Below are 12,587 nucleotides of genomic sequence, written 5' to 3' on the forward strand. Positions count from 1 at the left end.
GCTGAGACAGCACTCAGACACACCCGCCACTGCTCAGGGTTGTTCCCCTTTGCCTCCCTTTCAAGACCAATTCCTCCTAGGCCCAGCCACAGCTCTTTCCATCCCAATGGGTCAATCCGAAGCTCCCCACCTTCAGCCAGGCAGCAGGCTACAACACCCCACACCCAGCTGATGAGAGATGCCCACCCTGCTGTCTCTGCACTCTCCTACTCAGCCAACACGGCCACTGAACCAGCAACCCAAGTTCCGTGCATCAGGCTGTAGTGACAGCACACTGGGCAGAAGAGGTGGTAAGCACCATCATGAAACAAAAGCCTCTCAAAATCTGCCTGTTTCATAGAATTGTAGTTTATTCAGGTGAGAAGAACCATCTCCCTCTTATTCTCCCAAACAAGGCGACAAATGCAGCACTGAGAAGAAAAATCCCAGGTTCATTCCTCCTCTGTTTGCCCCATTCACAGCAAGTGCCAGTACCTGCGCACAGACCATCTCTTCCTGAAGGTTCACCAGAAGTTTCATCTGAAATCTTTCCCAGCAAAAGTTTAATAAATAAATAAAAAAACCCTAAAACAACTGCATGACAACTTTTCATCTTAGCTAAAGAAACAGATTTGTTAAGTCCTGAGCAGCAAGATGCTGTGCAGAATCACAGAATTATTCAGGTTGGAAAATATCTTTAAAGTCATCAAGTCCAACCATCACACAACACTACCAGGTTTACCACTAAACCATATTCATAAGCACCACATCCACACATCTCTTAAATCCTCCAGGGATGCAGACTCCACCACCTATTCCAATATCTAAACACACTTTCCAGGAACAAATTCTTCCCAATACCCAATCTAAACCTCTGCTGGTGAACACGAGGCCATTTCCACACATCCTGTCACATTTGTCACCTAAGAAAACAGGCCAAACAGGATCTTGCTGCAGCCTCCTTTCCCATGTGCACAGCCTACAAGAAGCCAACTCACAGCACTGCTGAAGCCAGCCTGCAGTGGCACAGGAGGCAAGGCCTTGTCCCAGGGCTTGCTCAGCACACTGGCAGGGACCCAGGAAAACCACATCAGGCTGTTGAGCAGAGCACGGCGTAAATGGTGAAGGCAACTCAAGTTCAGCAGCAGCATGTTCTAAGGCAGCACTTTGGTGCTATTCCCACTCCTAGAGCATCAGGATGGTTACTTACAATTTTCCTGAGGTGGGCCGTAAATCCAAGCATAGCCAGCGAGCTCGACACAGTGCAAAGAGGATCTCTGTGGCAGACTAATTACCATTGCAGGCTGTACAACCCTGTAGAGTTTTCTTCTGCACAGCAGCATCAGAAACTTCAGCTGGTGACTCTCTGGCTGAATAAACTTTCTACTTTCTATTGTTCTGCTCAGGGCAACCAAGTGAGAATTCTGGGGCCCAAAGCTTCGGTGGAAGAAACCAAAACCAGTAACAGAGAAAAGGGGCTATGAAACAGAAGAGGACTCCACAGAAGGTTGCAATCCCTATGCAGACACACACCCACTTGCAATGAGCAAACTTACATAAGCAGTTACAAGCAAACTCTTCAATTATGGTGGAGGGTGGGCCTGAAATCAAATTCAAGCCCTTGATCTGAACCAAACAGAGCATGGACTAACCCTGCTCTTCCATTGTTTTTGAATGGGACCTTGTCTGGCAAACTACTCCAACAACACAGACTCTCTCAGGTTCATAATGGAATTTTTATATATATCCCAACAAAAATTTTCAGTTGCAATGACTCTCTTAACAAATTTTAAAAAGCCCAACTACAAAGCAACCAAGAAAAAACATACTTCAATGAGCAGTGAAAAATCCAAACTACTTCAAATTTCAGCTGAATATCCTACTGTCCTTGATCTTTCTTCACAGCCAAGATCATGAAGAGCATTTGGAGTCAACCACAGCAGGACAGCAGAGATTAGGTTTGATGCTAGTTATGCTTCAGCAACAACTTTGTCTACATTGGTATCTTCCATTCTAGCAAGTTCTCTAGGGTCACCAAGTAAAAGGGTTAATGAAGTTTCACTGGTATTATATACAGTGTTGGGGGGGTAAACAAAAGAAGATTTCATGTCTTCAATAATAGTTTTATTTTTTGAGGAAGAATTCTTGCTAGGAATTACAGAATCACAGAATTGTAGGGGCTGGAAGGGACCATCTAGTCCAACCTCACTGCCAAAGTGGGATTAAATCACTGAAGGCAAGAGAAGCAAAGTAAAAAAAGTGAAACTCTCTTGGGTACTGTACTGTCTACTACGAAGAGGTGCAAAAGAATAAACTGTTGTGTATTCTAGTCAGGTTCTTTTCCCCATGGCACAGTCTCAAAACGCAAAAACAAATACTGTAGAGCTTAATACTCCACACAGAGTGAGGATGCTGCAGTATCTATAACCCATAAGGATTTAACATCTATGGTAGGAAGTGAATAAAATTTTATGAAGATTTGTACAGCAAGTCCCAGGATATATTTAGGCAATACTTTTCCAGAGCCATAATAAAAGGGGGGAAATGATGTATTTTTTCTCAGGTGGCGTACTACCCATTTATCACAAACAGCAAAGGAAGCACAAGCACACAGAGCTCCCTGGAGTGCATCCCAGTGACACATTCAGGGCTGGCAGCACCACACGTGCACCCTCTGAAGGCACAGCCTCTGGAGAGGGCTTCCATATATTCTGACAACAAGTTTACCAGGCATCGCCCCTAGACATTATGAGTACACAGATATTTCTCATAGGCTTTCCTTCAGTATTCTCTCAGATTTTATCCCCCTTGAAATAATACTCAAAAACACAAGAACAAGAACTATAAAGAATCAAGAAGCCTTGATAAGAAGACATCGGGCTCCTCATCTCACGTATTTCTGTTGTACTTCACAATCCAAGGCAGGGACAAGAGACCTCTTAGCTGCAAGTAGCAGGGCAATTTTTGGAATAGTTCCAGATAAGAGAAATGTAGAGTCTGCTACTGAACTTAGCATTGCTTTGTACCAATCTAAAGAGATAGCTGCAAAAACCCCTACTTTGTTATTAAAACACAGGCTGAAGCTTTTTTCAAAGGCTATGATTCAGAATTGTTTGCTTGTAGGGAAGCAGGATGCCCCAGAACAGCTACATACTCTGTAAACATACATTTGGATGGGCTGTAAAGGTATACTCACGCAGTGCGTACAGGGAGAGGACTATTCCAGCCAGGCAAAACCCCTCAAAAAACCTGAGTGTGCTGAACATTGTCACATTCACTGAGAGTGCCACAGACAGTCCAAATATCAAAATGAATATGACAGAGAAGAGCAGTATGGGCCGTCGACCAACCCTAAAAATAAGAAAGGAAGTAGAGAGAAATAGTGTTAAAAACCAGTAATACTCCAGCATTACAAAGAGCACAAATCATGCAATGCCTTCTAAATATTCCCACTCGTTTTTGATGCTTGTTCTATCTTCCCCACCCTCCTGCTTACTAAAAACCACTTGATTCTTCAGTCAGCTTTGCATTGACAGATTAACTTCAGGTGGGATTAAGCAGGGTCACCATGTGATTTGTTACCTCTTGACTAAAACACAGTTGACCAATTGCACATCACCAACAGTGAACAAGGAAGCTACTAGGAGCTACAACAGAACCATAAACAAATGTCTTGGAGATCAAAAACAGCTTCTCAGAGCTTTCAATAGCAGATGAGATGGTTTTATATTATACATGTTACATGATAGCATTTATTATTTCCCTACAGCCACAGAGCTTATTGCAAAGGTCTCTTCTTCCCAACAGACATGCTTTCTAGCCTCCTCTGCAAGAGAGGCACGCTCAAAAGATCACTTTTCATAGCTTCATTATTAAGGACAAGCCTAAGCAACAGGGACTGGATGTAAGAATAGGGCTTGTGCTGCTTCCCTTATCCTCAGGCAGCTGATAGTAATGCCTGCAGAAAAACGGTGAGCTCCACTCTTTCATTCACATCACATCCCCACAGTGGCTGAAAAGACCCACAAAACCAGCTGAGGAGGGAGAAAAGGAGGAAGAAACCACTCCAAAGCAGACACTGGCAACTGAGGTGTAAGCATTTGCAGCCCTTCTTGGCAGAGAAGATTTTCAGCTGCAGGTGCCAATGAGGAACTATGCTGCTATCAAACACAGGGCACCTGCTGCAGAAGTCAGCTCCTATGCAAAGCCTCATATTCCTTTCATATGTCTCACATGCTCACTGTTCATAACTCCCCTTCCACCCCTCCCCCCTCCTGTGCAAGGCTGGTAATCTGAAGCACCAAAGCACGCTGCTATTTTTAAGCAAAAATTGGATCGTTATGTGGAGATTTCCAAAATTTTTCAACTTGTCAACTCCCACAAGTTTTCCAGTGGAACTGAGGATTTCTTTCAGTCAGCTCCATATGCCATTTCCACAAAGAATATATGAACTTGCTTTTCGTAGGCAGCTTTCGCAGACCCATTCAAAGCAGACTGTCAGCTGCAAGCCAGCTATCTGGCTGAATGTCAGCGCAATAAAGAGCATATAAACATCACTACCTAATCCAGTTTCACATACTGAAGTGTTTCGAGTCAATTATTTGATTGTTACCAGCAGCTGTAAAGTGTATTTCATACATGCAGTCACAACTAAAACGTTGGATTTTTCTTGAAAATGGAACAAGATCAACGAAATAGAGGACAAAAGGATGGAAAAGAGATATTGTATTTGATGCCTTTGGAAACTGGAAAAGCAAACCAGTAATTGCACTTTTTCAAAGTACACCAGAGATTATGATATTAAACAGGTTTTTGGGTTTTGATTTTATTATTTTTTTTTTTCCCTCCAACTGCAGCATCAACTGCAGGGTACTTCACTAAGACTTAACTCATTGGCACCAAACATTCCATGTTTATAAAACATTGGTCATCCTGTGTGGAGCCAGGAGCTGGGACTCGAGGATCCATATGGGTCCCTTCCAACTCAACATATTCTACCCTATGAAAGCAGCAAAGTACCAGGGAGCAGGCTGGACACTACAAGGTCAGAGCAGACGGTTCTTCATCAGGGTGCAAACGTAGCTAGTGAGAGATGAGCCTCAGGGTGAGCTTTTTTTTCCCCCCTCAGTGATATGCAATGTGCTGGGAGCATGGTGGACACGGTGGCAGTTGCTGATGCCTGTGCTTTACATTTTGTGCTTATGGGGCACACAGCACTTGGGCAGGGAGGGAAAGTACCTCATACCAAGCCTTGAATACGAAAACCACGAACTCTGTGTTATTAGTGATGTGCACAGAATTTCACAGCCTGGTTTTCGTAACAGTTAAGCGGCAATTCATACTAATTAGTATTTGTGGAAGCGTTTTATAGATGAAAGGCATTAGGCAAGCCCTCGGAATTAGGAGTTTAATTCTCATCACAAGCCTGACCTGCTATTTCCTGATGCTGATTAAAAAAGGCTCCATGCTTCACAGACACCAGTTCCCTTCCTCTCCTCCCCCTATCCTCTTTATTTGAGGTTACCCATCATTAGGGCTTGGAATTTCTCCTACCATTATACAAATTATGTAAATGAATGTTTGCTGCTAACAAAGAATCGGGAAATCCTCCTGGGCTTCTGAAAGCCCCGTGCCCCTTAGTACCACTTCCCAGGGACAAAGCTAGCATTTCTCCTCATCCCACAATTCATTACATTCCTCAAAAAATAAAAATAAAAATCAGAACTGCAGGGCAGCTATCAGCCACATCGCTGGTGATCCAGCAGCGTTTTGACAGGATGCTGTCTTAAAAGTATATAAAGCCTTTTATGTGTAGACAGAGTTATTTGACTAACACTGCATAGAAATGCTTGTAAGAGATTAAACCATACACAACCTCCCTTGTAAAACAGCCCAGGGATGCTATCTGCTGCCATCCACGCTACTTCAGAGAGAGATTTCCATGCCACAGTCTCAGCCTACATCGCATCTTATTATCTATATCAGATGTTAAATTCTGCCTACACAGGTAAATAACTAGGAATACAAGCAGCCACAGGCTTCTGATCAACCTGCAACCCACACAGAGTGATATGCAGATGCATCAAACAGATACTTCCAGTGTCACCAGAGGTGCAGGGCAAAAGGCAAATGTTTTGAGGACAGGACCTGTCCTTCCCATGCTCTTATGCATGTGCCTTGCCACCCTTGAGAAGACTGGTCCTTCAGCCAATCTGATTATTCTTCCTGTGCCATTCTTTGCAGGCTCTCTAAGTTTTGGGATTTGAATTGACACAAAGGCTCCAAGGAGTACCAGGGCAGGGCAGGAAGAGGCACAGGCTTTCTGTCTCGATGCCACACAGCCACCAAGGGTGCCTGCTCCAGAGGGACCCTTCCACAGAAACCTCTACAGCTCCTGTTCTGAGACGAGAGTGCCAGCAGCACCCTGCCCAAACAGGCAGCTTACTCAGCCTTTGGACACTGCTCGCTTTTACACGGCCTAACAAGTTTGCAGATCTTCCTCCTATGGATTTATCACACACAGCTACTGAAGCTTGCACACCACCTACTGTATATTGATTACAGACCACTCGGTCCACTTAGCAAATTGTCATAGTGCATACTATGCTTTGGCCACGTGCAGCTTCAAAAACCTTTCAAAAAGGAAAAGAAAAGCTCCAGATCTTATGGGCTTAAAACAAACAAAACTAAACACCAAAAAATCCAAAACAAAATACACACTCCACAACCAAACAGCAATAAAACAACCAATCTAAACCCAACACCCAAAGCCTCCTCTGATTACCTAAACTAGATAGTGATATACAGGTGAAACGAGGATTTTGAAAGATTATAGCACTTCTGTATATCAATCTGGCATATCTTGCCTGCTCTTGTTTGGATTGACTTAAAAAATTCTCACAAGTACAATCCCCTTTGTATTTGTCTTTCCACACAACCCCCAATCTCAGAAGAAATTCAAACAGTGATTGAATAACAAAGCAAATACTGTTTAGGTGCTCTTTCAGTAGCACCACTGCCACTACCAAATGAAAAAGGACTATCTCAGTGCAGGACTACCTTGCTGCATCAGTTACATTAGATGGCAATGGAGATGGGGGAGAGGAGGAAGACAGGGATCAGTTCTGGTGGCAGCCAGAGCAATGCAATGCTTGCAAAAGGACAAAGGGTGCACTCTTCCCCCAGTTACCAAATTACCCTTTTCTCCATAGCATTACATCTGTCAAACTGTTTGTCCTTAAACTCATAATCTCACTGTAGGGAAAACACAGAAAAAGAACGTGGTAGAGAAAACTACACACTAAGGAAAGAAATGGATGGCAGAACTGGGCACTCCTTTCTCAGAGAGCTATTAAATCTGCTTACTGCATCTCTCCCTTGCAGCCAGTGCTTTAGGCAACAAGTTGCTCACTTATTTGTGACTGACTTGTCAATTACAGCAGCATATCCCTAGCTTGGCAGTAAGTCTGCTTCCTCCATACAAACTCCTATTTTGGAAAAACAAAAGAGAACTCTCATTTGTTTCCCTACTATACTTTCTACATGTTGTTACAGCCCTGTTTTACTTCAGCATTTTAATCAAATTCAATTGTATTTAACCATGCCTGTTCCCTGCTTCACTGAGAAGTCATAATTCCTCACTTGCCTAAAAGCATGTAATGACTGTTCAAGAAAAAGGTGTAGTTTTGCTATAAAAGTTTGAGATGCATTGCAGCACAGCTGCAGGGAGCCTTTTCTCAACTCATTGACTGATGAGCCATCGCTGGGGCTTTTTAGAATTTCCATACTAAGCAACTCCTTCCCTTCCTGGTTTAGCAAACATTGGAATAGTTAACTTGGGGCCATCTAAAGCACTGACATTGGCAACTGTGCTGGAAGCCACTGAAATGACTGGGACGGCATCACAGCTATTGTTTCAGATTCAGCAAGTTTCTATTTAAATCACTTGAATCAGGGCTTTAATTTTCTTCCCCTTCTCCTGCACTACAAGACCCTCTTTTTGCATAAAAACTGAACTTTCTGAACAATTAGGGAACCTCAATGTTTTCAGTACTGTAATTTAAGGAACTGCATTTTATGTGTTTAACATCCCAATATCAACAGCACATAAATCTGAGACTCCTTAACGCTAATTCAGAATGTTTGCTTAACAACAACTTTAAAAATGGAACGTTGAAAGGTTTGCAACAGTCTTTTACCACTCTTAAAAGTCACTGTATAAGCACAGGGTTGACATTACACAACTCTCTTGTATTAAGTCAAATCACTGCTGCTCTCAACTTCTTTTTACCTTATCTCCTAGTTCAGAAGAAGAAAAAAGAAAACCCTAAACCAAACACTTCACTTATATGATTAACAAATACATAGTTACGCACCAGCTCTACAGCTGTAATAAATTGTGCCAGCAGGAAATAACTAAGTCAACTATCAAATAGCTTATTTTCTTGTTATTTACCTTGGAGCACATTACTCAGTTCAAGCAATTAACAAACAGTTTTAAACTGTTCGTCACATTCTTTTCAGAACGTGAACATCATGAAGCAAAGGTTCTTTATGAAGTAGATAAAAATCTAAGCAATATTTAATATTGACATTAATTAATTGATATACTGCATTAAAAGATACTGCACTTACCAGTCAGCTATACATCCTGTTATCAAGTGGCCGAAGATTAATCCTACAAGTAGGGAGAATTTTGCAATGTGGACTTTCCAGGCAGAATCACAAACAAGATCCCACTGGAAGAAAGACAGGTAAAACAAAATAAGTTGTGAAATTCTCACCTGCTTTTATAAGATACTAACACCAAAATAGACTGCTTTTCAAGCTTCATTCCTAGCATGAGTGACAGAAATTTATGCAGTTCTGTGTAACAGCAGGGGAAAGCTTTCCCCCTCAAATCAAGCCCCAGATCCCATGAAGTTCACATAAAGATTAATTTGATTAAGTTTAATCAGGTCCTTATTTACAGAACAGGAGCTCCCAGCACAGAAATCTCTCCATCCTTAGGCCACTTTTGTTTAGACACTATGGGACACAACCAGCACTACTGATATAATTAGGGCACACCACCATAACGTCCCCAAACACCTGCTGCTAGACAACCTGGAAGGGTGTTCTGCTACTGACTGATATGGCATCACTTGGATACAGCAGGAAAAGTAGCTCCTTTGCCACAAGATCCTGGTGGCTTCTGGTTTCAGGCTCCCAAAGGCAAAATGGGAAGATGTTTCTGCTGTCAGAAAAACATCCTGAGATGCGGAAGGTGACAAAGACTAATGATACGTCCTGTCAGACCAGCTCTTCATATTGAGACAGAGAGCTTTAGTACAGCAGCCTCCATCTCAGCTCATAAATCAGACAGGAGCCAAACTTTCATTCCAGAGCCATCCCTAATACCAAAAACACCCTTTTCATCCAAAAGAGCAAATGGACCACTCTGTGAGGCCCACACATTATCAGGGCACACCCACCTTTCCATGAGAAAGATAGGAAAAATAAAGGTCCTTAGCTTCCCTAACCTTCAAGACGTTTTCCTCTTAGGTTCGGACAAAAGCCGAAGAAGAGTCAGGCTGCATTGCTGGCTTCAGCCCAACATCCTCATTGCTCTCAGACAGGCAACTTAGTGTCTCTTGGGCGCAAAGTGCAGATAGCCTTATTGTATCCTTGGATAAATGTAGGAAGGTATGTTTGCTGGTGGTTTGTAAAGTGTTCAAATATCGATGGTAACAGTAGCCATACACATTTAATAAAAAACAAGTACAGCCAACTTTGGAGGATCAGATGCTCCAGAATTAAGACTTAACAGAACAAACAGCTGCTTGTGTATAATGTAATTGTAGTGGCTGTCCCAAAAATATTAACTGAAATCTAAGGGCCAATCATGCAAAATGAGAACATGAATTTGTTCTCAAAAGTCAGATGCAACTTCAAAACAAACCTTCCCTCAAAAGAGCTCAATTAGGTGCACTGCAGCATTAGGCATCTTCATGACATACAGCTCTGACTCATCCATTTGGTTCAACAGCACAGAAGATATCCTCCCCAAAATGTACCATCTCACCAAGAAGCACAGCACTTCTGTGCCTAAAAGAAATGTGCCAGCTTTTACACACTTTTAAACACTTGGGCTCAGGCTTTTGTTTTCATTAAATTTATTTTTGAGTTTGTCACTGTACTGGCTTGTCTGACTCTACACCATTCTGCAAGCTGCATACTGAAGGTACACAAAGCAACCAGAAGCAAGCGGTATGGGTATTTTTTTCCCCACCAAATAGCTATTGGCTATCTACAGCAAGCAGCTCAGCAAGGCAGTGAGAACTGCTCTTTGAAGCTCTTGACATCTTCAAAGTATTTTAGTAGGAATTACATTTCTTCCACTTAATATCTGCAATTATTAAGAATCAATTTTGAGTTTGCAACAAAAATGTCCAGGCAAACTGCAAACAAAACCACATTTAGGAGGTACCTCTGAGTTCCAGGCAAACTTTCAGAAGTCTCTGGGCTTATTTTCACAATCCAGAAGGGCTGTTTAGTGCTTAGAAATGAGAAATCCCTTAAATACAGATTACAAATTAAAGGCATTAAAGATAGCCATGTTTATACACAAGCACTTCCTAAAGACAATCTCAGTAAGTTGCTTATTTTTATCTTGTTACTGTCAGACGAGCAGTAACACCACAAAAAGAACCCGAGGCCCATTTACCCACAGGGCCTACCGCTGCCAGCCACAATGGCTGGCCACCACCAGAGCCCAGACAGGGAACGCAGCACGCCAGGCCAGGCGGAGGTGAAGGTTCATGGCTGGAGGAGAACAAGCTTCACAAAGGGCTGTTGTGAAATTCCAGGCCGGGACAACATGCCACACACTAAGTTGTCCACTTTAGCACACAGAGCAGGAGCTTAAAAACAGAAGAAAGGTTAAACTCTCAGCAAGCCCTTCAGTGATGCCCGGAGCGCACTTTCTGATAAGCTATCTGGGAACCACGTGTCTGTTTGCTCTCAAGGCTCTTGCCCAACTCCTCAGCCGCTCTGAAAGCAAAAACATCTACTTCCATGCTAATCTCATGGCTGGCCACTCGCTGCCTTCTGAAGGCTCCCTCTGCAGCCCAGCGTGAGTCAATTGAGAACAGAAGCATCTGTTTCTGGACATCATGGACATCATCTGAAACATCATGGACATCTGTCCATGAGAGCAGCATAATGGGGCACAGTCAGATGCAGCCATCAAGGCCTGCCTATACAGTGCGACCTACTACAAGCACCAGTGGCTTTGTCCTATAAAAAGGACAAGCAGGTTTGCTCCACAAACAAGCACAAGCTCCCATGTCTCTGCACACTGGGAAGGGCAGTTCAGATGGCACTCTAAGTAAACGTGCACCAGAATACTGTTTTGGCCAGAGACTAGACACTAATCTCCTATCAGCTCTTACAAAAGGCTGACTAATGTGCTTCAAGCAGGGAGACCAGTAAATCCTGAAGCTGCTCTGGCAGAAACCCACGGCCTCTCGCCCATTTGGGAATTACCAGTCCACAGCCTGAAGGAAGGGCGCTGGTAAATTCACAGTGAAGCCTGGGTTTTTCTATCTTCCATCCAGTGCAAAAGATGTGATAAAGTGATACGCTGAGGCAACACCCAGAGCTATACAAAACATGGCAAGGCATATAAAAAAAAAAAAAAAAAAAAAAAAGTAACTTCTTTAACAACGTACAGAATCTCACCTGAGCAGACATGCAATACATTGCAAGTGCTTTTTACATGCTGACAGCACTTTCTGTCAAAGCTTAAGGAGTCACACCTTTAGCATCCTGATGTTTAACTGATCTCTGTGAGTCACCACCCATGCAGAGAGTCAATGTGCTTCAAAAGCCAGAATTCAAGCCTGAGGACTGTTAGAAACATGCTTCAGAAGACACGTGGCAAAAATTAATGCACCTCAGATGTAACCATCCCATACATGAGATCGAAGTCTGAACAGGACTCACACAGCAAGCCCAGATTTGTTGTGAAATTAAGGCAAGTAAAATGCAAATGTAAAACCTGTTCCTTGCCTGTTTCCTTAGTCCCTGGAGAAGAGGTGCCACCCTGGGATCCCCAGCCTCTAAATGTTATGTACGCCACAGCCAGCTGGGGCACCCCAGACCCCTCTGGTGAGAAGCCCCATGCTGCTAAGCTGCATGGCAGTTTGGAAACAAGAATCAATTACATGTCACTGACACCTATTCCTGATTCATCACTTTATTACCAGACTTTGGTGGTTTTCCCTACATGGCTCTGGAACCCATCTTTTCTCTCCATTTCTATGTAAGCACCTTGTATAGTGAGAGTTTACGATGCCTTTGCATTCTCTCAGTATTTTTCCCAAAAATGTGAACCACAAAATTAATTAAAAAAAAAAAAAAATCCACAACAAATAAAACAAGCTACACAGAAAATAAGAATTATTTTAAAAGTGATTTTTTTTCATACCCTATATATAACAAAAAGCAAAACAATCCCCAGGTCCTTACTGTTGGAGGAAAAACTCCAAGTCAGTAGACCAAAGTACAACCAGAAAAACTGCAAATATACTCTTGGGGGGGGGGGGGGGGGGGGGGGGGGGGGGGGG

At 42.9% G+C, this 12,587-nt stretch overlaps 1 protein-coding gene across 2 annotated transcripts in view; it reads right to left on the minus strand.

Moving 5' to 3' along the window:
• Positions 1-12,587, minus strand: part of SLC22A23 (solute carrier family 22 member 23) — a 97,481-nt gene that overhangs the window by 74,707 nt on the left and 10,187 nt on the right. For both annotated transcript variants that reach the window (XM_042808951.1, XM_042808950.1), the window contains exons 2-3: positions 8,614-8,717; positions 3,176-3,330 (exon numbers count right to left, since the gene is read on the minus strand). In XM_042808951.1, the coding sequence (XP_042664885.1) occupies positions 3,176-3,330; positions 8,614-8,717 (259 nt within the window). The remainder of the gene's footprint in view (positions 1-3,175; positions 3,331-8,613; positions 8,718-12,587) is intronic.

This window comes from Centrocercus urophasianus, unplaced genomic scaffold (genome assembly GCF_019232065.1).
Source record: "Centrocercus urophasianus isolate 14NV4802_14NV808 unplaced genomic scaffold, USGS_Curo_1.0 seq_11, whole genome shotgun sequence".
In the NCBI taxonomy this organism is placed as follows: Eukaryota; Metazoa; Chordata; class Aves; order Galliformes; family Phasianidae; genus Centrocercus; species Centrocercus urophasianus.